Source organism: Lithobates pipiens, unplaced genomic scaffold, assembly GCF_037356315.1.
Source record: "Lithobates pipiens isolate NorthernLeopardFrog02 unplaced genomic scaffold, aLitPip1_a1.2 Scaffold_28, whole genome shotgun sequence".
In the NCBI taxonomy this organism is placed as follows: domain Eukaryota; kingdom Metazoa; phylum Chordata; class Amphibia; order Anura; family Ranidae; genus Lithobates; species Lithobates pipiens.
Genome location: NW_027507789.1, coordinates 44,175,639 through 44,202,818, shown reverse-complemented (window position 1 = coordinate 44,202,818; position 27,180 = coordinate 44,175,639). Strand labels below are relative to the sequence as shown.

Sequence of the window (27,180 nt, the reverse complement as noted above, 5' to 3'; positions counted from 1 at the left end):
AAAAATGACTAAACTGGATGGCATCTTTTTGCATGTCTGAGGGAACTTCAGCTCTCAGGTGCCCTGAGGAAGAATAATCCCTCATAGTTTGTATGTATGTGGGACATATTAGGAACAGCCATTCAGATTTGGCTAATCTCAGAAATTTACATTTGCATTATACTAAAATGTTAACCTACAAAGCAAAAGTTAATTATGTTTTCAATTTATCTACAGATATCAACATGGCTGGAGAACCAAGGCCCAGCAGACCCAAAAATTTGAAGAGAGCCACAGCTGCACTATACAGGTAAAATGTTATCCCCCTTAAGGGTTTTCTACAGAAAAAAAATGCAACGGCAGTTCTTGGAGCCAAAAGTATAGTCTGAGTAATTCTATTCAATCACATTGCACTCATGTACCTCTAACTAGGCCCGGACTGGGACAAATGGGGGAAGGTGTGAAATACAGGCAGAGAGCATGGGGGGATGTGGAAAGCGCAGGGGGATGGTGGAGAGCATGGGGAGATGTGGAGAGCACAGGGGGGCAGCAGAGAGCATGGGGGACGTGGAGAGCACAGGGGGTTGGCGGAGAGCATGAGGGGATGTGGAGAGCACAGGGTGGTGGCGGAGAGCATGGGGGGAGGTGGAGAGCACAGGGGGGTGGCAGAGAGCATGAGGGGGAGGTGGAGAGCACAGAGGGGGCGGCGGAGAGCATGAGAGGATGTGGAGAGCACAGGGGGCGGCGGAGAGCATGGGGGGATGTGGAGAGCACAGGAGGGTAGCGGAGAGCATGGGGGGAGGTGGAGAGCACAGGGGGGTGGCAGAGAGCATGGGGGAGGTAGAGAGCAAAAGGGGGTGGCAGAGAGCATGGGGGGAGGTGGAGAGCACAGGGGGGTGGCAGAGAGCATGGGGGAGGTGGAGAGCAATGGGGAGGCTGGAGAGCATGGGGGGAGGTGGAGAGAACAAGGGGGCAAAGAGTATGGGTGGGGTGAAGAGCACGGGGGTAGCAGAAAGCAGCAGGGTAGGAGGAGCAGTGGGGGCAGGCTGCATTTAGAAGAATCGTTCTCTCCATCTTCCTTCTGTAGTCTTGGAATGCCTACCTCTCCACTCCCTCTTGCAGGCATTCAGAGACTGCAGGGGAAAGATGGAGAGAATGATTCTTCTATATGCAGCCGCCCCCACTCCTCCTCCTATCCAGGTTACAGGGGGGGCTGCACTCACTTTCTCTCTCATCCGGCTCCAAGGTGTCTGTAGCAGGTGTCTGCTCTAGCTCCTTCCCCCCTTCTTAGTCACACCCCCATCACCAACGGCTGACTGTGAGGCCGCGGAGAGGCCGAATGTATCTCCTCTAGCTCCACTCCCTTCATGTTTCCGCGCCGATGGCTGAGCTTAACTGGCAGCCGAGCGGCTGTGGAGAGGCCAGGTGAGCAGCGCGGGCTCAAAAAGTAGCCCGCCAGGTAAGTGCCTGGTTTGCCCTATGCCAATCCGTTTAGGTCCGCCTGTCAGTTTTTTAGGCGGACCTCAACAGTCGCTTCATTCACCTCTATGGAGCAACGGATGTCAGCGGAGTCTGCTGACATCCAATCCGCTCCGCTCCCCTAAATTCAGATTGATGGAAACCTTATTTTCCATCCGTCTGGCGGATCGGATAAAAACGGACAGGCGGATCCATTTTCATTTGATCCCCCATAGCGGAGACCAGAGATCTGACAGATCCGTCTCTGACCAGTGAGCAGAGACGAACCTGACATCCGCCGGCTTAGCGGGGATCAACGGATCGATCCCCGCTGAGCAAACAGATTTATGTGTGAAAGAGCCCTTAGGATGATGTCCTCTAACCTTGTACAATCATAGACTACTATAGCTACTATGGCTATAGTACTATATAACTACTATGACCAAAGATATGATCACAACACAGAAAGTTGTAAATGGGACAAAATGCTGTATAAAAAAAATAACATTTTATTTATATAAAAAATATAAATGTAGTAAGAATTGATCAAATCTAATTACAACGTTCCAACCCTCCACCATAAAAGAATTACAACCTTGTCATTTTGGGGCGAATTTACTAAAACTGGTCCACACAGAATCTGGTGCAGCTGTGCATGCATAGTAAACAGTCAGTTTCTAGGTTTAGGTTTGCGCTACTCCAAGGTCATGCGATTTACATTGCGACTTTACATGGCGACTTTTGTGCAACTTTAATGCGACTTTTGATGGGTACAACTTGGATGCAACTTGAGCTGTTGACTTTGGCTTTGACTATTGTACAACTGTCACATTGATAAGATTAAGATGGGACTTTTGAGAGCTTACATTGCAGTCTATGGCAATCAAGTCACATGAAAGTTGCATCAAACTAGTGGGGTTGAACGGCTTCCATTGAGATACATGGGCCTGCAACTTGTCATGTGACTTTGTGTGTCCACTTGCTGACCGGCCTACAGTAAAAATACGTAATTTGTTTGATGTTAAATACCCAGGTTATGGCAGCACCTAGCTGCCATAACCCCAGTATTTTTTTTTACTATACACGACTCTCTTTCAGAGAGGATTCGCCATAGGATCACTTTTAAAAGCGGCGGGAGGGGATCGATCTGATGTTGGCAGCATCTGGGTATGCAGAAGAGTGATATATATATATATATATATATATATATATATATATATATATATATATATATATATATATATATATATACATTTATTTATTTATTTATTTATTTATTTATTTATTTTTTAAAAGAAAAAGTTCAAAAAAGTGATTTTAAAGCGGGAGTCCGCCGGGACTCCGCGTTTTTTTTTTTTTTTTTTTAAAGTCAGCAGCTACAAATACTGCAGCTGCTGACTTTTAATATAGTGACACTTACCTGTCCAGCGCGCCCGCGATGTCGGCACCCGAAGCCGATCTCTAGATCGACACTCGAGTGCTGCCGCCGCCATCTTGGGTATGGGAATCAGGAAATGGAGCCTTTTGGCTTCATTTCCCGGTTCCCTACTGCGCATGCGCGAGCCGCGCTGCGCAATGAGGACGGTCCCCGCTGCCTCTGGGAGCTGTGTATTTCCCAGCAGGCAGCGGGGCACTTGCGGAAGGGGGCGGGCACTTGCGGAAAGGGGCGTAATGTACGCCCCTTTCCGCAGAGAGCTAGTCCGGAAGTGGGTGCAGTTACCTGGATTATCCAGGTAACTGCACCCCCCTCCCCCCTGAAAGGTGCCAATTGTGGCGCCGGAGGGGGGGAGGAATCCGATGAGCGGAAGGTCCATTTTAGGGTGGACCTCCGCTTTAAGGCAAATGAGATCTGGGTTTTTTTTTACCCCAGATCACTCATTAATGAGGACCTGTCATCCATATTTCTATTACAAGGGATGTTTACCTTCCTTCTAATGGGAATAAAAGTGATAAAAAATTAATAAATAAATAAAAGGGACAGTGTAAAAATAAAAGTAAAATAAATAAGAAAAAAAGCTGAGCATTTTCAGGTGTTTTTTCAAGTGTTCTTTTTTCAGGTATATTTGAGCAATTTTTTTAAGTAGATTTTCAAATATTATAGGCATTTTTTTAGGTGTTTTTCAACTAAAATGTGTGGAGTGCTTCTGTAAAAGGGGCAAAAAGCTGCTGTTTGAGCTGAAAACAAGAATGTTCAGGTCTGCCTGAAAAGTAGCTCATGTACTTTTTTGAGCGACAGGCATTTTTCTACAGGCAATAAAATGCTCAGATGTGAACAATTTAATGAATTAAAATCTGATTGTTGAGTGTTTCTGAGTGTTGAGCTGTGAGCTGAAAAACGCTCAAGTGTGAACGGCGTCTTATTGTCAAAGCTTAACCTCCCTGATGGGGTTAAATTTCAGTACCATTAGCGGTAACCCTGAGCCACACTTGGGATCGCATTTCAGGATCCTGGTCCAGGTTACTTACCTTGCCCCCAGGATCCTGCGATGTCCCCCCGCTGTGTCCGTGGGCTGTGTCCTCCGTTCCCTGCGAGCGTAGCGACGCATGGGGGCGGAGCCTGGCAGCAAATTCAAAAAGTACAATATTCATAGCACATACAGTACACTGTAATCTTACAGAATACATTACTGTATCAAATCATTTTACATCCCTTTTGTCCCTAGTGCTTTGTACAATGCCCTGTATGCAGTTTTATATTATATATATTGTTCTTTCTGCCTGGAAACTGGAGATTGTCCATAGCAACCAAAAAGTTTCCCTTTACATAAAAAGCGGTTTTAGACCAGCTAGAAAACAGAGATAGTAAATTAGAACACTTCCAGAATTGAGCGATAGTGAATTGCGGGAAAATATATTTTATTATTATTATAGTTTTATTTTCTATTATTATTTATAGTTATTTATTATATTATAATTTATGATTTTGTGTTTCAAACTTTATCATACCCGGGATATCTACTAGACTCTTATTTGGACAGATTTAAGTGAGTTATTACTAAGAATTACAGGCCTACAATCTAAAACGCCAAATTTCTATGCAAATCAATGTACCGCTTTGAGATGCAAAAATCTGACATAATCCTAACGCCGGGGTGGCTAATTGAACAAGCTGAAGTTAGAAAGCTGATTGGTTAATATGCACAGCCGCACCAGATTCTGTGTGCACCAGTTTTTTTATTATTATTATTATAATACAGGATTTATATAGCTCCAACAGTTTGCACAGCGCTTTATAACATGAGGGCAAACAGTACGTTATAATACAATTCATTACAGGAGGGATCAGAGGGCCTTGTTCGTTAGAGCTTACAATCTAAGAGGGAGGGTGATACAAAACTTAATAACTGTGGGGGATGAGCTGATAAAGAAAATAAAAGTACAGATGTTAGGTGGAGGCAGGATAGGCTTCTCTGAAGAGAAAAGCTTTCAGCGATCGCCCAAAGGTAGATAGAGTTGGAGATAGTCAGACAGATTGGGGTAGGAAATTCCAAAGGATGGGAGAGGCTCAGGAGAAGTCCTGGAGGCGAGTATAGGAGGAGGTGATGAGGGAGCTAGAGATCAGGAGGTCTTGGGAGGAACGTAGAGAGCGATTTGGTTGGTATTTTGTGACTAGATTAGTGATGTAGCTGGGGGCAGAGTTGTGGATGGCTTTGTTATTGTTAGTATTTTGAATTTAATTTGTTGGGCAGCTAATGGAGGGATTGGCAGAGATGATTAGCAGACGCTGAACACTTTGTAAGGTGGATGAGTCTGGCAGCAGGAGCATTCATGAGGGACTGAAGGGGGAATAACCTATTTAACCACCCACCCACCACATATACTGTATACTAAGGCAGGGCGGTCCTATTGCACGAAACAATGTACCTGTACGTCGTTTAATGCATGAGACACTTCAGGCACGTGCCCGCTTCACAGCAGGGAAGCCGATGCGCGATGTCCACCTGCCGCCCCTGCGATCGCTCCTCAGAGAGGTAAAACGGGGATCTGCTTTGTTTACATTGGCAGGAGAGTACAGTGAGATCGTTTGTTCTTAGTGATCAGGAACAACGATCTCACTGTACTGCCAGCCAGTCCACTCCCCCCACAGTTAGAAACACATCCCTAGATCACACTTAACCCCTTGATCGCCCCTAGTGTTAACTCCTTCCCTGCCAGTATCATTTATACAGTGATCAGTGGATATTTTTAGCTCTGATCACTGTAATAATGTCACTGGTCCCAAAAAAGTGTCCGATCTGTACGCCACAATGTCACAGTCCCACTAAAAATTGCTGATCACCAAAATTACTAGTCATTAGGGACATTCAGGGGGCTGAAGTGGTTAAAGATAAGCCAATGAGGAGGGAGTTGCAGTAGTAAATCTCCGCCACCAGTCCGGACCACTCTCACAGTGTAATCTCTGGCTCTTTGTAGATGTCCTTATAACAACATCTCATCTAACAGACAGTAGTCATTGCACCATGGCTCAGTCTCTACAACCAACCCATTGAATCACTAGGAGCAACAGCCGATTAACAGGCAACTTTAAATTGAGATATGTAGCAAGTGTTCCTGACTGCCATTCAAGGCAAAGTAACCAAATCACTGCAATTATATGCACTGAATGGAGGATCGTTAACTAAATTATATACAGCTGTTGCATTAATATGAACAAATGTCTCCAATATCAGTAACAGAAAAAATGAAAGTGAAACTCTAAATCCTAAAATGCAAACATCTAAAAGTGCCTATTGAGACGCACCGGTGTACAACAAACTTTGTGTAATAAGATGATACATTCATGCAGGTGAGTGTCCCCGAATACACACAGACGTCGCATTGGGAGCAGCGGCTTTGTCCATGCAGTTGCTGTGTCCCAATTAACACGAATGGGATTGCCTGCACGCAGGGGCACTTGGGCATCCTGTGCATCCGGTGTGGGCAAACAAGGCCATCATATGGATGTATGCGTTCCTATGCTCATGTGAACAAAGCCTAAATCAGCAAAATGCATTCCAGGTGCATCGAAAGAAAATGTGTACAAAGTCTTATGCCGCGTACACACGATCGGACTTTCTGACAACAAAACCGTTGGATTTTTGTTCGAAGGATGTTGGCTCCAACTTGTCTTGCATACACACAGTCGCACAAATGTTGGCCAACAATAAAGAACGTAGTGGTTTACAAGATGCACGTGATATCTCCATTACGAACGCAATTTTTACAAGACCGAGGGCTTCCGGCTCGTCCTTGATTCCGAGCTTGCGTGTTTGTACTTTTGACTTTTGTCCGACGGACTTGTGTACACGTGCTCGGAAAGTCCGACAACACACATTTGTTGGTGGAAAATTTGAACGCATGCAAGCCAACGCTTGTTGGGGGAAAGTCCGACAACAAATGTTCGATGGAGCGTACACACGGTCAGACTTACTGCCAACAAGCTCACATCTAACATTTCCAGTTGGAAAATCAGATCGTGTGTACGCGGCATTACAGTTCATTCTCTTTGGAAAAGTAGGAAGGAAAGAGTGCCCGGAGTCCAAAATAATGCAAATTTGAAAATAAGTTAAAAGGTATGTATTGGTAATAATGACAAGTACATCAAAGTCTACACGTTTCGGGGGAAAGGACTCCCTCTTCTTCAGGGCTATCGGACAAACATTAGAAAAATACAAAGAGCAAATACTGCTCCAGGTCGGTGTCCTGTCCCACCTCCACTAGTACACTAACAGGTGTTGGCCCTGTTCGCAACAGTCTTCATTGTGCAAAGGAAAGAAACTGGTTGGCCGCACATATGATAAAATCAGCATTATTGTAATGTCTTCCAGAAAAGCACTCCACATTACAAAGAGGGAAAACAGTACACCAGCTAACATGTTTCATGCTAACATCGGCGCCTAATTATAAAGATTTTATTAGATCTGCGGCCAACCAGATTGTTTCCTCCACCATAAGAAAAATAAACATGTTTGTCTGATAGTCACATTTCTCATGTGTGTCCGGTAGCCCTGAAGAAGGTGGAGTCATTCCTACCGAAACATGTTGGCTTTTATTTACTAGTCGTTATTACCAATAAATACCTTTTATCCTACTTTCAATAAAAGTTTTTTTTATTGTTGCACAGATAAAATTTAACAAAACATATCATCCAAAATAACAATGGAGTCCTACAATGGAACTGTAAAAAGATTGGAATGGAAAACACGATCTGCAGCAAGAGATTATTAAATCCCATAAGCTCCCATATGGTACACTGTAATGTGTAAAAGGTTCTCTATGCCGGGTATCAATCAGGGCCCTCTCTCCACCAGACACCCCTAAAGGGAACGCACTGTGTCCAGTGAGAAGCCTGAACCTGACCCCCCTGATCTACCCCCTTCTAAGGAGGTCTTCCGTAGACAAGGAAATTAATCCACGGCTCCTGGGAATTCATATTCCATAGATATATCAAACAACCTTTTAACCTACTTTCAAATCCGCATTCTTTTGGACACCAGGCGCTCCTTGCTTCCTACTTTTTCAAGTCTACAAGTCTATGGAAACGACCATAAGGCCATATGAAAAGGACAGAAGCCTAATCCCCAAGACGTATCATTGTCATCACTTAAGTCTGGGCACAACCTACAGGAATAATTTCTTCCTACTTGCCCACACAACCACCCACCCATGACCAGTGACTGATCCAGTCGTTCCAGAGTGGTCTTCAGCACAAATACGTTTATTTTCTTTAGAAAGCAGCCACAGCCTGAGTAGAAAAGTCTGTCCCTTACCAGCATGCTGTAGACAAGGACCCTTGCTCTCTGGAAGCAGTGATCTCCTTGCAGTAGTCAGACACACCCCCTGCAGTGTCAGAACTAGATCTCTCAAATTTCAGAGGTCATGCTCCTTACTGATTGGAGAGCTCTGACTCAGAGGAGGGTGGTGTCAGAACTCTGCAGAGAGACTAATGTTTCCCTGCAAAGAACAAGGGCCTTTCTCTACAGCAGGGGTAGGGAACCTATGGCTCTCGAGCCAGATGTGGCTCTTTTGATGGCTGCATCTGGCTCTCACCTCTCAATCTGCGGATTACATGGTGTGCCGATCCATGGATAGGAAAGGCCACATCTTCGGCCTAGCTCCGGAGCTGCGGCCATCTTGGCAGCAGCCTAGGGGAGTGGCGCGCTGACATCATCATCACCCGCCTCAACTGCTCGTGGATCTGCCTGCCTGTGTAGTGGTAAGCAAGCAGACAATCGTGGGGGAGATGTGGATATTACAGTGGGGGAGATGACATGGATATTACAGTTATGATTGAAATTAGTAGATTAATCGCTTAAAAAAATAAAATAATTTGTTTTAAACATATTGCATGGCTCTCGCGGAATTACATTTTAAAATATGTGGCGTTCATGGCTCTCTCAGCCAAAAAGGTTCCCTACCCCTGCTCTACAGCATGCTGTGGCTGCTTTCTAAAGAAAACAAACTCTAAGGTCTTATTCACATGTCTTAAATTGGCAAAGCTTGTGGCAAGTATACTGTGACCAGGATCTTAGGTGTTCCAATCAGAGATGGCTGCTCAGCCTGTGCAACTCAATGACAGGCTGAAAGGAGATGGGCTGCCTATGTCTGTAACCATGTATCCTTATGTATCTGTACAGCCAGCTCTTACATGTGGTTGGGGACAGATGTTTGGCCCTGTACACAGTCTATCTCCACCCTCCTGAGTTCAGAGTAGGCTGCTAGGTGGAGAGGTTCTACATCTCCCTTACTAGGAAGAGCCTGTGGATATGGGCAGGTGGCAATCGGTGGTCCTGTGGCTCAGTGAGTAACTGACCTCCCTTTTTGATGAGAAGTGACAGTGGGGTGGTTTTAATCTCCAAAGTGAGTGAAGGTCACTAGCAGTGTAAGTCCCCATACACACAGTCGGAAATTCCGACGGAAAAGGTCCAATCTAATTATATTGTCGGAAAATCCGATCGTGTGTGGGCTCTATCTGACTTTTTCCATCGGAATTTCCGACGGAAAAAATTTTGCGAGCAGGACCTCAAATTTTCCAACAACAAAATCCGATCGGACTTTGTCTGACCGTTTGTAGAGAATTGCGATCGGACAAAGTGCCAGGCATGTTCAGATCAAATTACGAGACCAAAGCTATTGGCTACTAGCCGCAATGTAGTCCCGTCGCAACAAACGCACGTCATCACGTTCTGAACGATCGGATTTTGTTGTCGGAAAAGAAACGGATTTTGTTGTCGGAATGTCCAACCGTGTGTACAAAGGCTTAGGAATCCTGTGAGACTTTTCTTTTGCAAGTGCAGTACAGCCAGGAGATGTGCAGTGAAGCCAGAGGTTGTGCAATACAGGCAGAAGTTTGTGTACAACAACCAGAAGTCAAGAAGTCCTCAGAGTTCTTTGAATTACAGTTCTGGGGTATCCCATCCTCCCTGACCCTATACAAGTTCCTGCTTCCATAAAAACCCTAAAAAGACTGGTCCTTTAAGCCAAAGGAAGAATGCCAAAAGGCTGTGTGCCTAGCTATGAAGTATTGCAGTGGTTTTGCAGTCATTCAGAGTGCTCTGAAGGGGGCAAATAGGAGCAAATTCACCAGCGGCTCTTACGGGGATGCGCTACACATACTCATAGCTGAATACAGCCCCAACTCCTTTCAGCCTGTCATTGAGTTGTACAGGCTGAGCGGCCACCACTAATCATAACACCATGGCCAATTTAGGATGCGTGGAAATGCCCTGTACAGACAATCAGACATTCCGACAACAAAATCCTGGATTTCTTTCCAACGGATGTTTGCTCAAACTTGTCTTGCATACACACGGTCGCACAAATGTTGTCGGAAATGCAAAACGTCAAGAACGTGGTCACGTACAACACGTAAGACGAGCCAATAAAAATTAAATTCAATAGCCAGTGCGGCTCTTCTACTTGACTCCGAGCATGCGTGGATTTTTGTGCATCGGAATTGTGTACACACGATCGGAATTTACAACAACGGATTTTGTTGTTGGAAAATTTGAGAACCATCCTCAAATTTTGTTTGTCGTAAATTCTGACAAAAAATGTCCGATGGAGCCTACACACGGCTGGAATTTCAAGCTCACATCGAATATTTGTTTCGGAAATTCCGACTGCGTTTACACGGCATAAGACTTGAACATCTGAACATAAGACCTGAAATGAATTTAGCTGAAATTAGCTGGAAAAAAAAAACGAAAGTTCAGTTGGACCGGATCTGATTCACAGATGTAGCTGCTGCATTCTATACCTACCGAATGCACTCTATGTACCTCTCCTTCTATTTTCTACCTTTTACAAGGTTAGGCGGCTGTATTCAATATAGCATTGTAAGAGAGGATGTCTGGATGACGCTATCCCTTTTCCTTTAAGCCCGTTAATTAATAAGACTTGGCATTCCAGCAGTGACAAATTTAAAGTGCGTCTTGTGGGTGGGCGCTGCTGGGAAGCACTGACACATAACATTGTACTGAATGTCACCAACCAAGCTGGAATCTTCCATATTTGCGCAGAGTCTCCCCTTTGGCTGTAAAAGGGTTATCATGCTATAATTATCTTTTAAAACCAATTAGTGTGGCTGAAAAGTATAAAAGAAATCACTAGTGGTTTTGCAGTCATTTCAGAGGCAATTAAAATAATTATTGGATTTCTCATATTAAGGATTTATCAGGGCCTCGGTACAAAAAAAAAATCCAAACCCAATCCCATTAAGTTGTAAAATCGTGCCGCTTTGAGTGTAAATTACAGATTACTTCAAAAGAGGATTGGTTAAACAGCATCATTACCATCGGAGGAGAGAAAGGCAGGCTAGCGGTGTGAAGGCCAGAGATCAAATAGGGCCCTGCGACTGAAGAATAACGGAAATTGTTTTAATATGCAGTTCATATTGACATAAAATGGCAACGCTGTGTAATATCTACCCAGGGAATTCGCTGCTCATCACTAGCCAGCATTGCTAAGGACAATTTACTCAAACGCTATTTACTCAAACGCAAAAAACCTGGAATAAAAAATGCTTATGTGAATCAACAATGTACTTATCCATCTGAAATAACAGGAGCTGTCAAAGGAAATGAAAAAAAATAATAAAAAAAATAATTAAAAAATAAATAAATATAAATATATAAATATATATATATATATATATATATATATATATATATATAATATATATTTTTTTATTTTTTTTATTAAAAAGTAAAGGAACACTTTTTAATCAGAGTATAGCATCAAGTCAATTAAACTCCTTGGCTATTGATCTGATCAGTTAAGTAGCAGAGGGGGTTGTTAATCAGTTTCAGCTGCTTTGGTGTTAATGAAATTAACAACAGGCAACAATGAGACGACCTCCAAAACAGGAATGGTTTTACAGGTGGAGGCAACTGACAATTTTTTCCCTACTCATCTTTTCTGACAGTTTTTCACTAGCTTTGCATTTGGCTAGGGACAGTGTCACTACTGGTAGCAAGAGGCGATACCTGAACCCTATAGAGGTTGCACAGGCAGTCCAAATTCTCCAGGATGGCACATCAATATGTGCCATTGCCAGAAGATTTGCTGTGTCTCTCAGTCTCTCAGTCCCAAGAGCATAGGGGAGAGTCCAGGGGAAAGGCAGTTACTCTAAAGCCCCATACACACTATCAGAATGTCTGCTGATTTTTGTCATCAGATTTACCAAAACCATGTAGTAGAAGGGCCTGCCTGATTGCATACAAATTGAAACTCCTAATGTTTGACTTCGTATTACATGGTTTTGGTAATTCTGAAGGAAAAACTCAGCAGAAAATCTGATAGTGTGTATGGGGCTTTAGGGAGCTAGGGAGCTGGACAATGCTGTAGAAGGTCCTTAACCCATCAGCAGGACTGATATCTGCTCCTTTGTGCAGGGAGGAACAGGATGAGCACTGCCAGAACCCTACAGAATGACCTCCAGCAGGCAACTGGTGTGAATATCTCTGACCAAACAATCAGAAACAGACTTCATGAGGGTGGCCTGAGAGCTAGACATCCTCTAGTGGGTCCTGTTCTCATGGCCCCGTGGAGCTCTTTTGGCATTTGCCATTGAACACCAGAATTGGCAGGTCTGCCACTGGCACCCTGTGCTTTCCACAGATGAGAGGAGGTTCACCCTGAGCACATGTGATAGATTTGAAACGGTCTGGAGAAGCCATGGAGAATATTATGCTACCTGTAACATCGTTCAGCATGACCGGTTTGGTGGTTGGTCAGTGATGGTCTGGACAGACATATTCATGGAGGGATGCACAGACTTCTACAGGCTAGACAATGGCACCCTGACTGCCATTAGGTATCAGGATGAAATCCTTGGACCCATTGACAGACCCTACGCTGGTGCAGTGGGTCCTGGGCTCCTCATGGTGCACAACAATGCATGGCCTCATGTGGGGAGAGTATGCAGCGAGTTCCTAGAGGATGAAGGAATTGATACTATTGAATGCCTCCCAAGCTCACCTGACCTAAATCCAATAGAACACCTCTTGGACATTATGTTTCTGTCTATCCAACGCTGCCAGGTTGCACCTCAGTCTGTTCAGGAGCTCAGTGATGCCCTGGTCCAGATCTGGGAGGAAATATCCCAGGACACCATCTGCTGTCTCATTAGAAGTATGCCCCGACATTGACAGGCATGTATACAAGTACATGGGGGCCACACAAACTACCATTTTGAGTTGTTGCAATGAAATTTCAGCAAAATGGACTAGCCTGCTGCATCATTTTTTCACTTTGATTTTCGGGGTGTCTGAATTCAGCCCTCTGTAGGTTGATTTTAATTTCCATCAAACAATGTGGCATCTTTTTGTTTCTAACACATTACCCAGTTCATATCAGTATAGATATTTTTCCCCATTGAGATCTGATGTGTATTCAAAGTGTTCCTTTAATTTTCTTGAGCAGTATATATACAGAAGGGATAGGTCAAACAGACCCCTGTTCGGTTTGCACCAGAACTTCTGAACACTGCAAAAGTTTGGACCCGAATAAAGAACCCTATTAAAGTCAATGACACACGAACACCAAAAATCAAAAGTTCCCATTTTTAAGGTTTATATGCAATGAACTGGATATACAATGGTTATAGGGGTCCAGGTCCTGCCCTGGAGGACATGTATGAATAAAAAAAAATTTGTGAACAATGTCATTTTTAAATGAGCAGTTTGATTTTTTTTGATTTTTAAAGTGAAAGCCTAAAAATGAAAATTTCCTTCCAATATAGTGCCTGGGGGGTCCCCTTAGTCTACCTGGGAAGTGGCAAATCTGTACCATGTCTAGAATCTGCTGCAGCAATAATTGCATTTATAAAGCCCCAAAAAAAGTTAATTTTTCCTGCAAGCTGCCTTTATTTTGCTCAGGAACAGCTGGGGAGCCAGTGTGTATGATGAGGCCACAATGTAGTGCACTAGGAACAAGATTAGAGATTATTTGGATACATTCTGGTGTCACTGTGACTTTGTATAGCAACAGTGCGATCTGCTGTAGATGTCCTAAAAAAGGCCCAGACAGCTAGGCTTTGGGGAGTGGGCCGGGAGATAACAGCTGCAGAATATGATGGAATTGGGTGGCTGCTCTCTACTCTTTCTTGATGTCGGCCTCCTTGGTGTTGTGCTGCCTCACCTTCAGTTTCCTCCTCTGCTCTATCTGGCACCCAAGTCGCATCAGTGACCTCATCATCATCTCCATCTCCTCCATCTTCATCCTTACCACTGGAGACAACTTGGCAATACCCTGCGGCTTGGGGAACATGAATGCCAATTTGTCTACCAGTGTTCCTCCCTCTCTCTAGGCTCATGTTCCTGTCATCCTCAACCTCAAAACCAACATCTGAATCCAGTAATGGCTGGGCATCATCAAGGCGCAAGTGGCTGATGCTGTGGTCAAATAACTCAGCTGACTCCTCAATGGCTGATGTTGGGGCTAAGGCAGGAATAGATGTGGACAAGGAGGCAGGTTTATCCACTCTGGCAACTGCAGGGAACGGCGCACTTGTCTGTGCTTGCGTGACAGAGGATGAGGTGGATGAGGAAGGTTTAGTAAGCCAGTCCACCACCTCCTCTGCATGCTGTGGCTGGATAGCACTAGCAAACTCATTAAACAGAGGAAACTATGCCCTGCCTGAGGACTGGCCACCATATCCACCTTTGCCTGTGGACACATTTGTTGCTGACCCCCTTACAGTGCCAAGGGAACATCTGCCTCTCCTTGTTGTCCTCCCAGACATTACTGGGAGGGAGGGGGCGGTGCTTATAAGCAAATGTAAATAAGAAGTAGAAATCTGTATGTAGATGCACTTTAATCAATGTAAAGAGGTGTTTGGTACACTTTAATTTGAATACTCACACTGCACAGACACACTGCACGGATACACTATAATATACTGCAATACAATGCACCAAACGTACAGTGACGCACAGAACTATATTGCATTAAACTAGCAGTAAGGCACACAAGTAAATGGTGCTAAACTGGCAGTAACACAAAAAAATATATGGCATTAAACTCGCAGCAATCCTGGCGGTAACACATACAAAACTATATGGTGTTAAACTGGCAGTAACACACACAAAAGTAAATGGCATTAAACTGTCAGTAATGCACAAAACGATATGGCATTAAGCTGGCAGTAACGCACACAGAACTATATGGTGTTAAACTGGCAGTAAGGAACACAGAATTATATGGTGTTAAACTGGCAGTAACGCACACAAAACGATATGGCATTAAACTGGCAGTAATGCACACAGAACTATATGGCGTTAAACTGGCAGTAACTCAGACAAAACTATATGCCGTTGAACTGGCAATAACGCAATCAAATAGACAGTGTGCAACAATCACTACACTGACGCTATCTGAACTGTCTCTACTCTAGCTATACACTAATGTAAAGATTACTGACATGGTCTCACTACACTTCAGTGAAACTATCTGAGCTGTCTCTACTCTACACTCACACTATCCCTAGACTGACACTAAACTAATATTCTACACCGACAATTGAAGCAAAATAGCACAGTATCGCACACTAATAGCACTGAACAGAGTCCTGTTCTATCTCTCTGCATGCCAAAATCACACTGAAAATGGCTGCCATTGAAAGAATACATTTATACTGTGGCACGACAATGAGTCATGATTGGATAAAGTTATGACGACAGTGTCCAATCATGACTCTGACAGTGCTCTGTGCCCTGATTGGCTGAAGCTTTAACTGCTTCAGCCAATCAGGGCTTGCAATGCACTGTTCATTGCTGCAGTGCATTGTGGTTGGTTCGGGGGGGGGGGGACGAACAATCAGTCGAGCAACGTAATCCCAGACGGACTCCATGATGTTGAGATCAGGGCTCTGGGGGGCCAAACCATCACTTTCAGGTCTCCTTGTCCTTCTTTACGCTGAAGATAGTTCTTAATGACATTGAACATTGGCTGCATGTTAGAGGTGGTTGGCTTGCTGCAGAATAAATTTTGGTGGCAATCTCATGGCATGAAAATTGACTATATATGGCAATGTGTGTAATTGCCATCATCCCTAGTAGTTAAATATAAAGAATGAACCTCAGGATTGAGATTTTAAAGGCAACTGAAAAAATAAATATATTGTTTAAAAAATATTTATTTCCATATAAAATAAAAATATATTTTTTGGTAAAAAACTGTCTCTGATATAAACGTAGTGTACCAGTATAATAACATCATAATAATTACAATGTGATAACATATGATAACATCATGAAAAATCCAAAATGTTAACAATTCCAAAGTGGTACTTTGGACAAGTTAGAACAAGTTACTTGCTGTTTCTTCATCGATGTGATTTCCATTGGTGTATAGCAGACAGGGGTATCCCACACATTTAAAAATGTACAAGCATAAACGAATTCTTCTTCAGGGAATATACCACTTCTGAAAAATAGAATAATTACATTTCAATCCATATTTCAAAACTTTTAAATATTGCATGTATATGTGAGTGCATTATACACACATTACAGTATTCAAATCATCTTAGTGAAAGCACTCCTTAAATGCAAAGAGAACCCTATATTGTCTGTGCTGAATGCCTTCATCAAATGCAAGGACCGACAGAAAAAGTCCAACCTTGTGGTGCCAATAGAGAGAAAATTGTTATACTATTGGAGAAAAAGAAAATATTGGAAGGTAGTGAAAATCCATTCCATGAGCAACCAAGTCAGCTTAAATTCTATTTCTCCCAAGGAGTCAAATCAATAGCTACTGTACAGTTACAGTATCTCCTGCTCTTCATAGTAAGGTTGAATAAAGACACCAGTCCAACCTGAGTGAGTGTCTACAATTGTCCCTATCCCTGTACATTACACACTCACATTGGTCCCTACCCTCAAGGAGCCCACAATCCAAGGTCCCCATTCATATACTAGAGTCAATTTTGGACAGAAGCCAATTAACTTACCCGCATGTCTTTGGGAGGAAACTGGAGTATCCAGAGGAAACCCATGCAGGCACAGGGAGAACATGCAAACTCCAGGCAGGTAGTGTCGTGGTTGGGATTTGAACCAGCAACCCTTCTTACTGCTAGGTGAGAGTGCTAACCACTACACCACTGTGCCACCCAATAGCTGACTTAGTAAACACATGTATCTAGAATGGACTTACTGAAAAAAATGTTTCCATACCTTTCATGTCTCCACCATCTAGTTGAAAAGAAAATAGCCGCATATGGGGATCTACCCACTGTTGTCCACTGAGAGACATAACTCCGCTGTAGAAAACCATCCACATGAAAGATGTAGAGGGAGGAATGACGCCAGCTACGATCCCCGGCATTCCTATACAATGCGCATGCGCAAGGAATCAATGTCATGCGTTGCTGCGTCACATCCGATCTCCATGATGACAACATCCAGAGACCGAGATGGCGGCCATTATAGGGACAGAATACACCGCTTACACATTGTCTCCAGAGGATGGAAAGAATTTCCATTATTCCCAATCGAAACTGGAGAAGATAAAAGCCCCTGGTCGAATACCAGGGGCCTTTGTGTACCGATGCATGTAGATGAAAGCACACAAACAAAGGGTTTGTGTGCTTTCATCTACATGCACTGGCACACAAAGGCTCCTGGTAAATGTAATGTAATTATTCTATTTTTCAGAAGTGGTATTATCTCTGAAGAAGAATTTGTTTATGCTTTTACATTTTTAAACGTGTTACATAGTTGGATACACCTGTCTACTATACACCATCGGAAATCACACCGATGGAGGAAAACCAAGTAGCTGGGGAATACTTCTTTGGAATTAACATTTTGTATTTTCATGTTATCATATGTTATCGCATTGTAATTATTATGATGTTATCATATTGGTAAACTATGGGGGTTATTTACGAAAGGCAAATCCATTTTGCACTGCAAGCGCACTTGGAAATGCAGTCGCTCTAAATCTAAGGGGTAGATCTGAAATGAGGGGAAGCTCTGCTGATTTTATAATCCAATCATGTGCAAGCTAAAATGCTGTTTTTTATTTTCCTTGCATGCCCCCTCGGATCTACAGCGACTGCACTTCCAAGTGGACCTGCAGTGCAAAGTGGATTTTCCTTTAGTAAATAACCCCTGTCAGAGACAGTTTTTTTTACCAGAAAATGTATTTTTATCTTATATGGAAATAAATATTTTTTAAACAATATATTTCTTTTTTCAACTGCCTTTAAAATCCCAATCCTGGAGTTCATTCTTTATATCACATGGCATGCCGGATAAGTAATTGTCTGTATTTCTCAGCATTGAGGACACCATTGATCCTGACCAAATCTTTTGCAGAAATGCAGCCCTAAACTTGCAAGGAACCTCCACCATGCTTCACTATTGCCTGCAGACACTCATTATTGTACCGTTCCCCAGACCTTCACCAAACAAACTGTCTCCTGCTACAGCCAAATATTTCATATTTTTACTCATCAGTTCAAAGAACCTGCTGCCATTTTTCTGCAGCCCAGTTCTTATGCTTTTGTGCATAGTTGAGTCGCTTAGCCTTGTTTCGGAGGTATGGCTTTTTGGCCACATTTCTTCCATTAAGACCACTTTTGGCCAGACTTCGCCTGACAGTAAATAGATGTACCTGGGTCCCACTGGTTTCCATCAGTTCTGTGCTGATGGCACACTGGACATCTTCCGATGCAGAAGGGAAATAAGCATGATGTTTCTTTCATCTGTTGCATTACGTTTCCTTGGCCGACCATTGTCTATGGCCCTCAACTCGTCTCAATTCGTCCATCAGCTTCGGGTGCAGGCGCTGGCATTGCAAGTAAGGGAAACCGCTTGTGAAGCCTTCAGACGTCATGTTTATTTGTACTGTATGTTCATGCTTAATTAAAATAAAACATGAACATACAAATAAATAAAATATTACAAAATATTATATATATTATATATACAGTGTATATATATATATATATATATATATATATATATATATATATACTGTATAAATATAGTGTATAATGTTGCATTGTTGTATTCTGGATAATGCATTTGTTGAAAGTTTTGTACCATCAATCAATTTGTTAGACAGGAGACATGGAGCAAGGCGTATTGTTTGATGATGTCTTATTTTATGTGAGCCTTGTTGTATTTGGGCTCAGTCTTGTAAAATTTTATGATTACCAGAATTGTATAAATAAATATTTTATGAGTTCTCTTTTGGTACCTTAGGGGCTTTTTCATATGTGCGGCAGACCTTGCTGCCCCTCTAAAAAGCATTCCGTGGTGGTAGGCGTTTGACAGGCTGTGAGAAGGCGATATATCAACTCCTCACCGCCTGTTTTAACTCTGAAAATACCAACCCACCTTTTACTGTACAGGTACAGGTTGGGGGTGGGGAGAAGACCTAGAAATATTACTGAAACTCAACAGAGAAAAATCAGGTCTCTTTCACTGCCTGACTGGGCTGTGCAGAGCTGTGTAAATCTCAGAAATGGATGGGCATGACTGAAACTCCTTCAAAGGTAAAACAGCTCCCTTATATGTTATATATACAGGTGCATCTCATAAAATTATTAAAAAAATAATCAAAAAGGTAATTTATTTCAGTAAATCAATTCAAAAGGGGAAACTCATATATTTTATATAGATGCTTTAGACACAAAGTCATATATTTCAAGCATTTCTTTCTTTTAATTTTGATGATTATGGCTTACAGCTGAGGATAACTAGTGATAAGATCAACAAAAGAAAAAAAGATTCTTAATACAGAAATGTTGGCTTGTAATACTGAAAAGTATGTCCATGTACAGTATAGTATGAACTCAATACTTGATCTGGGCTCCTTTTGCATTAATTACTGCATCAATGCGGCATGGCATGAAGGCGAACAGCCTGTGGCTCTGCTGAGGTGTTATGGAAGCCCAGGTTGCTTTGATAGCGGCCTTCAGCTCATCTGCATTGTTGGGTCTGGTGACTCTCATCTTCCTCTTGACAATACAGATTTTCTATTGGGTTTAGGTCAGGCGAGTTTGCTGGCCAATGAAGCACAGTGATATCATGATCATTAAACCAGGTGTTGGTACTTTTGGCAGTGTGGTCAGGTGTCAAGTCCGGCTGGAAAATGAAATCAACATTTCCATAGAGCTGGTCAGCAGAGAGAAGCATGAAGTGCTCTAGAATTTCCGGGTAGAGGGCTGCGCTGACTTTGGACTTGATAAAACACAGCGGACCAACACCGGGAGATGACATGTCTCCCCAAATCATGACTGTGGAAACTTCACACTGGACCTCATGCAACTTGGATTCTGTGCATCTTCACTCTTCCTCCAGACTCTGGGACCTTGATTTCCAAATGAAATGCAAACTTTTCCACAGTCCATGATGATTTGGGGAGCCATGGCATCTGCTGATGTTGGTCCACTGTGTTCTATAAAGTTCAAAGTCAGTGCAGCCCTCTACCAGGACATTTAGAGCACTTCATGCTTCCCTCTGCTGACCAGCTTTATGAAGATGCTGATTTCATTTTCCAGTAGGACTTGGCACCTGCCCACGCTGCCAAAAGTACCAACACCTGGTTTAATGATCATGGTATCACTGTGTTTGATTGGCCAGCAAACTCGCCTGACCTAAACCCAATAGAGAATCTGTGGGGTATTGTCAAGAGGAGGATGAGAAACACCAGACCCAACAATGCAGAGGAGCTGAAGACCGTTGTCAAAGCAACCTGGGCTTCCATAACACCTCAGCAATGCCACAGGCTGATCTCCTCCATGCCACGCCGCATTCATGCAGTAATTCATGCAAAAGGAGCCCCGACCAAGTATTGTGTGCATACTATACTGTACATAGACAAACTTTTCAGTAAGCCAACATTTCTGTATTAAAATGTTTTTTTTTTAAATTGGTCTTATGTAATATTCTGAGATACTGAATTATGGGTTTTCACTAGCTGTAAGTCATAATCATCAAAATGAAAACAAAAAATGCTTGAAAGATATCACTCTGAGTGTAAATCATCTATATAATATGTGAGTTTCACTTTTTGAATTAAATTACTGAAATAAATTAACTTTATGATGATATTCTAATTTAATGAGATGCACACGTATGTATGTATGTATATATATATATATATATATATATATATATATATATATATATATATATATATATATATATATATATATATATACATACATACATATCTACATATATATATATATATATATATATATATATATATATATATATATATATATATAATGTGTGTTTTATCTTTATATTCATCCATTTACCTGAAATTTAGCTTTATAAACAGTCATAAAACACCAGTTGTGTGGCTCATGTGGAAAATGTGCGCTGCATTTAGTCGTGTTCAAGAAAAGTAGGACGCCATTATCTGCAGATTTTACGCATACACGCAAAAAAGAAAGAAAAGAATTGTACTTGTCTAAACTCTGTATGTATCTAAAAAAATCTAAGGGCTCATTCACACCAGCACTCTGCATTTATGCAAAGTGCACAGGTGCCATTAATTGCTAATAGCAGCCCAAATGCAAAACACAGCGCTTTTATGGCCATCAAACCAGATGGTATCGCAGTGCCATGCTGTTTGGTGTGGTGCGATCTGAAAAATTAGTGCTTGCGTGAATTTGTGCATTTGGCAGCCCATTCTAATAAATGTGCTGTCAAAACCAGACCGCACTGGTATGCACGGGAATATGTACATTCCAATGTGAACTAGCCTTAAATGTGTCTAAACGCTAGTAGGGCTTGATCATATGTGCTTTGATCTCTGAAGAGGGATCCGCTCTTCAAAGAGCATTTAACAGGCAATGAGGAGGAATTGTATTGCTTTATTAACCTCCCTGGCGGTATGATTATTTCAGATTTTTGGTGCTGAAAGCGGTACAATTATTTTGCATGGAAATTTGGCGTTTTATATTGTAGTCCTGCAATTCTTAGGAATAACTCACTTAAGAGTCTAGTAGACATCCCGAGTATGATAAAGTTTGAAAAATGAAATCATAAATTATAATATAATAAATAACTTTAAATAATTATACCAAATAATATAATAATAATAAACATTATTCAATAATGTAATCAAATCAAAAACACTGAAATTTGCTCAGTTGCAGAATTGTCACTGTCATTACTTTTCAGTGTTTGATGACGGATCTCCCCACAAATCGCTATCATTCAATTCTGCGAGTGATTCTAATTTATTATCGCTGTTTTCTAGCTGGTCTAAAACCACTTTTGATGTAAAGGGACAGTTTTGGTTGCTATGGACAATCTCCAGTTTCCAGGCAGAAAGAACAGTTTTTATAATATAAAACTGCATGCAGGGCACTGGAGAAACCACTAGGGACAAAAGGGAGGTGAAATACTTACATACAGTAATGTAATCTGTAAGATTACAGTGTACTGTATGTATAGTGTGTATTTCACTTTTGGAATTTGGCGCCATTCTCCGTCCCCATGCGTCGCAACACTCACAGGGAACGGAGCTAGGCTCCACGATGAATCGAGTGGAGGGTAAGCTGCTCACACTGCGGGTGACATCGCAGGATCCAGGGGACAAGGTAAGTAAGCTCTTCCTGGATCCTACAATGCGATCCCGAGTCTGGCTCAGGGTTACCGCTTTTGGTTCTGAAATTCCACCCCAAGCCACACTCTGGAATAACGGAGGTTAAGGCAGTAGTAAACCACAAAAAAAGAACCTCAAAAAATGGTCCCTTTTTTAAAATGTCAGCCGCAGTTTTTCTGACTGCAATGCTGGTGTTCCCCCTTTTTTTTATTTTTTTAGAGTTTTTAATTTTTTTTTTTTTACAAGGAGAGACAGACGTTCCCATGCCACTATGAGGGAGCCAGCAGCTTCTGTGTCCTCAGGCAAAGGTGGACCTGGTTCGTCCTCAGGCACGGCATGTTTGTCTCTATTTAGTGATGTTGCCCGTGCTATCCAGCCATAGCATGCAGAGGAGGTGGTGGACTGGCTTAGTAAACTGTCCTCATCCTCCTTATCTTCTATGACCCAAGCTAACACTAGTGCACAGTCCACCACAGCTGCCAGAGTGGCTTATTCTGCCTCCTTCTCCACAGCTATTCCTGCCATAACCTCAGCATCAGGCATGGAGGAGTCAGCTGAATTGTTTCAACACAGCATCAGCCACTTGCTTCTTGAGAATGCACAATTACTTTATTGTAATGTTGGTTCTGAGGTAGAGGAAGAGTAACATGAGCCTACAGAGAGTGGAAAACACTGATAAACAACATATCGGCAGTCATGTTCCCCCAACTGCAGCCAAGCCGTATTGCCAAGTTGGCTCAAATGATGATGAGGGTGGAGAGGATAATTATGATGAGGTCACTGACACGGCTTGGTGGCCGGATAGAGAAGAGGATGAAACTAAGGGGAGAAACAACCCCAATGAGGCAAGATATCCTCCAGAGGCAGCCATCATGGAAGAGTAGTGAGCAGCCATCCTATTCCATTAGATTGTGGTGCTGTTATCTCCTGGCCCACTTCCCACAGCTCACCCGGGTGTTTTTTTTTTTTAGCACATGTGCAGCCGACCGCATTGTTGCAATTTGCGATCCCTTTCTCAAGCAGATCAAGCATGGCAAAAAAAAAAAAAACAGACATTTGGATAACACATGCTTGACAAGGCATTTAACCTCCCACCGCTCAGCCCATTAGCAAGACAACCTGAAAACCACACGCAAGGACCACAATTCTTCTCCTCCTCACTCCTCACCTTTCATGTCTACCTCCACTATACCTCATGACCTCTCAGCAGCCTCCACTGACAGGGATGATGGTATATCGAAGGGTGTCACAGGTCCTTGCAGCACATCTGCTAGCAGCACACCACCAGTTGTAGACTATAGCAAGCAAATTTCTCTGCCCCATCTGCTGTATCGGAAAAAAAAACAGTCCCTGACACCCACATGCCCAGTGTCTAAATTCCAACTTGTTCAAATAAAGAAAGCTTGCAGGGAAAATCAATTTGAATGAAAGTTTTTTTTTTCTTTATAAATGTCATTTTTGCTGCAGCAGGTTCTACACACAGTACAGATGTGGCACTTTACAGGCAGACTACGGGACCCCCCACCCCGGCACTATATTTAAAGGAATTTTTCACGCTTATTGCTTCACTTTAAGAATCATTAACCCCTTCCTGATCAGCCGCCGGAGTTATACTGTGGCAGGTTGGCACTGCTGTGCGAGCCGTCGTAGCTGTACGTCGGCTCTTTAAGACGCTGGAGCAGGCACCTGCGATCGCTCGTGACAGAGCGAGAACCGGGATCTGTGTGTGTAAACACTCAAATCCCAGTTCTGTCAGGGCAGAGGAGACAGATTGTGTGTTCCTACCAAGTAGGAACAACGATCTCTCTCCTCCTCTAGTCAGCCACATTCCCAGTGGCTATTTATAGCACCGATCGCTGTATAAATGTCCATGGTCCCAAAAAAGTGTCAAAAGTGTGCAATTTGTTCGTCGCAATGTCTCAGTCCCAATAAAAATCACATATCACTGCCATTACTAGTAAAAAAAATAATATTAAAAATGTTAAAAACCTCTCCCCTATTTTTTAGATGCTATAACTTTTGCGCAAACCAATCAATATACGCTTATTGCGATATTTTTTTACCAAAAATATGTAGAAGAAGCCTAAACTGATGAAGAAATTTGTTTTAAAAAATTTTTTTTTTCACAATTGTTGCTATTTTTTTGCTTATAGCGCAAAAAAATAAAAACCGCAGAAGTGATCAAATGCCACCAAAAGAAAGCTCTATTTGTGGGGGGAAAAGGACATACATTTTGTTTGGATACAACTTTGCACAACCGCACAATTGTCAGTTAAAACGACTCAGTGCCGTATCACAAAAAATGGCCTGGTCAGGAAGGGGGCAAATCCTTTCCGGGGCTAAAGTGGTTAAAATAACTGCTCCTTTAAAAACAATCTTTTTTAAAAGTTTTTTTGGGATTAATACATGTCCCCCGGGGAAGTTACTGGACCCCTATACCCTTTTTATGGCCAATCACTTGCAGCTCCTTGAGGGTAGGGACTGATGTAAATGTACAATGTATATGTAAAGCATTGCGTAAATTGACGGCGCTATATAAGTACCATAAATAATAATAATAATAATAATAATATAAGCCTTCAAAATGGGCACTTTTGATTCTTCAAGTTCGAGTCCCATAGACTTTAATAAGGTTCGCCATTCAAGTCTGATGTTCGAGAGTTCTAGCGCAAACTGGATCGGGGGGGGGGTTGTTCAGCCCATCTCTAGTTGCCAACTTCCAATGGCATTTTTTTACTGACAAAACAGGGAAAATTTACTTGTGGAGCACATTTTTTACTGACAACCTGAAAAATGACAAAAAAATTTATTACTCAGACAATCAATATCTAAGCAGTATAAACATGATATGGAAACACTGACAATACCCATAACAAGTCATTTGCCTGATTTAAGGCCCGTACATACGATCAGACTTTTTGACAACAAACATGCAAATTAGCTGTTTTAAGGCAATATCCGACCGTGTGTACGCTCCATCGGACAACATTTTTCGTTTTTCATCCGACTTTTGTTGGCTGTGCGAACGAACAAACTTTTTGACAACAAAAGTCCGATGGAGCAAAGTCCAATCGTGTGTGCACAAAACCATTGGACTTTTGTACAAACATGCATGCTCAGAACCAATGCAAAAGATCAGACAACAATACAGAAGTTTTTTTTTTTTAAAACAATAAGCTTTTATTGGTTCTAAAGCCTCATACCCACGATTAGACTTTGTACAAACTTTCCCATGGATTTTTGTACAAAGGGCGTCGGTCGTGAACTTGTATTGCATACACACGGCAGGACTTTTTCAGCCAACTTTCACCAAATCACGTGATTTTCTGCTCTTTACCGCCACCTTTGGTCAACTTCTGTATTGTTGTCTGATCTTTTGCATTGGTTCTGAGCATGCGTGTTTGTACTTTGTACAAAAGTCCTATGGTTTTCTGTACACACGATCGGACTTTGCTCCATCAGACTTTTGTTGCCGGAAAGTTTGTCCGTTCGCACAGCCAACAAAAGTCAGATGAAAACCGAAAAAGTTTGTTCGATGGAGCGTACACACGGTTGGATGTTGACTTAAAACAGCTAATTTGCATTTTTGTTGTCAAAAAGTCAGATCATGTGTATGGACCTTTAGATATAACAATTGTGAAATAAAGCCTCATAAACATGATCAGATTTTGTACAAACTTTCCTGTGGATTTTTGTACAAAGGGCGTCAGCCGTGAACTTGTATTGCATACAAAGCATGTTTGTTGTCAAAAAGTCAGATCGTACAATAATACTAAACATTTGTACAGGAGTATCATATTTAAATATAACAAAGTATAACCAAAGGGTGGCGCCGGAGTAATTGAACGTCCTCTTTTAAAGTGTCGTCAGTACGTTGAAACGTCCCTGCGTTCGTGTTTGTTGCTTAAAAAGTCCAATCGTGTGTATGCAATGCAAATTTACGGCCAACGCCCTTTGTACAAAAGTCCACGGGAACGTTTGTACAAAGTCTGATCGTGTGTATGAGGCTTTACACTTAAAAAGTCAACACAGCATGACAAACTACCAGCCGTTGATATTTACTGACGGACTGTAAATTTAATGACGGTTGGCAACCCTGAGGTTGAGGGGGGGGGGCACGGGGGGGAACGGGTTGGGGTGGTAAAAATGTGGCTCAGCCACAAGGTTTTACTACCCCTCACCTGCTAATGTAAACGAGCCCATACTTTACACGTTATTTTACTCAAGACCTTCTTCTAGCTCTGACAGTAAGGACCTGGGTTCTGTGCGGAAAATATGCCTATGCCCATGTGAATGAGCCTGTAAGCTTTCAAAAATAAAAAAATAAAAAAAATGAAAATGTTATTGCTGAAAAATGATCCTGTGCCTTTAATAACTTTGCAGCACCCGCTCTGACGATTTCAGACCCATATGTTCATTTAAATCGAAGGTAGCTCTTAAAATATTCAGCAGAGGTGGTGCAGTATAGCCTCCCTCCTCTGCAGCCATTTATAGGAATCTATAGAAGCCCGTTTCCCGTAGACCTGTAGGTTCTCCCAGCAGGGGACAGGTTAAATATGAATGACTCCTTTAATGTGTAATTTAGTGTTCTACAGATACCGGGGGCTACAGCGTGGAGCTGGTGGATAGAGGGGGCCCGGGGGAAATCCACCCCGGAACAGGGTAATGGCTTTTATGAAATAAGCT

General features: G+C 42.3%; 1 protein-coding gene across 3 annotated transcripts in view; it reads left to right on the top strand.

The window, feature by feature from the left end:
• Positions 1-27,180, top strand: part of RALY (RALY heterogeneous nuclear ribonucleoprotein) — a 361,366-nt gene that overhangs the window by 297,566 nt on the left and 36,620 nt on the right. For all 3 annotated transcript variants that reach the window (XM_077459153.1, XM_077459151.1, XM_077459152.1), the window contains exon 4: positions 217-289. In XM_077459153.1, the coding sequence (XP_077315279.1) occupies positions 217-289 (73 nt within the window). The remainder of the gene's footprint in view (positions 1-216; positions 290-27,180) is intronic.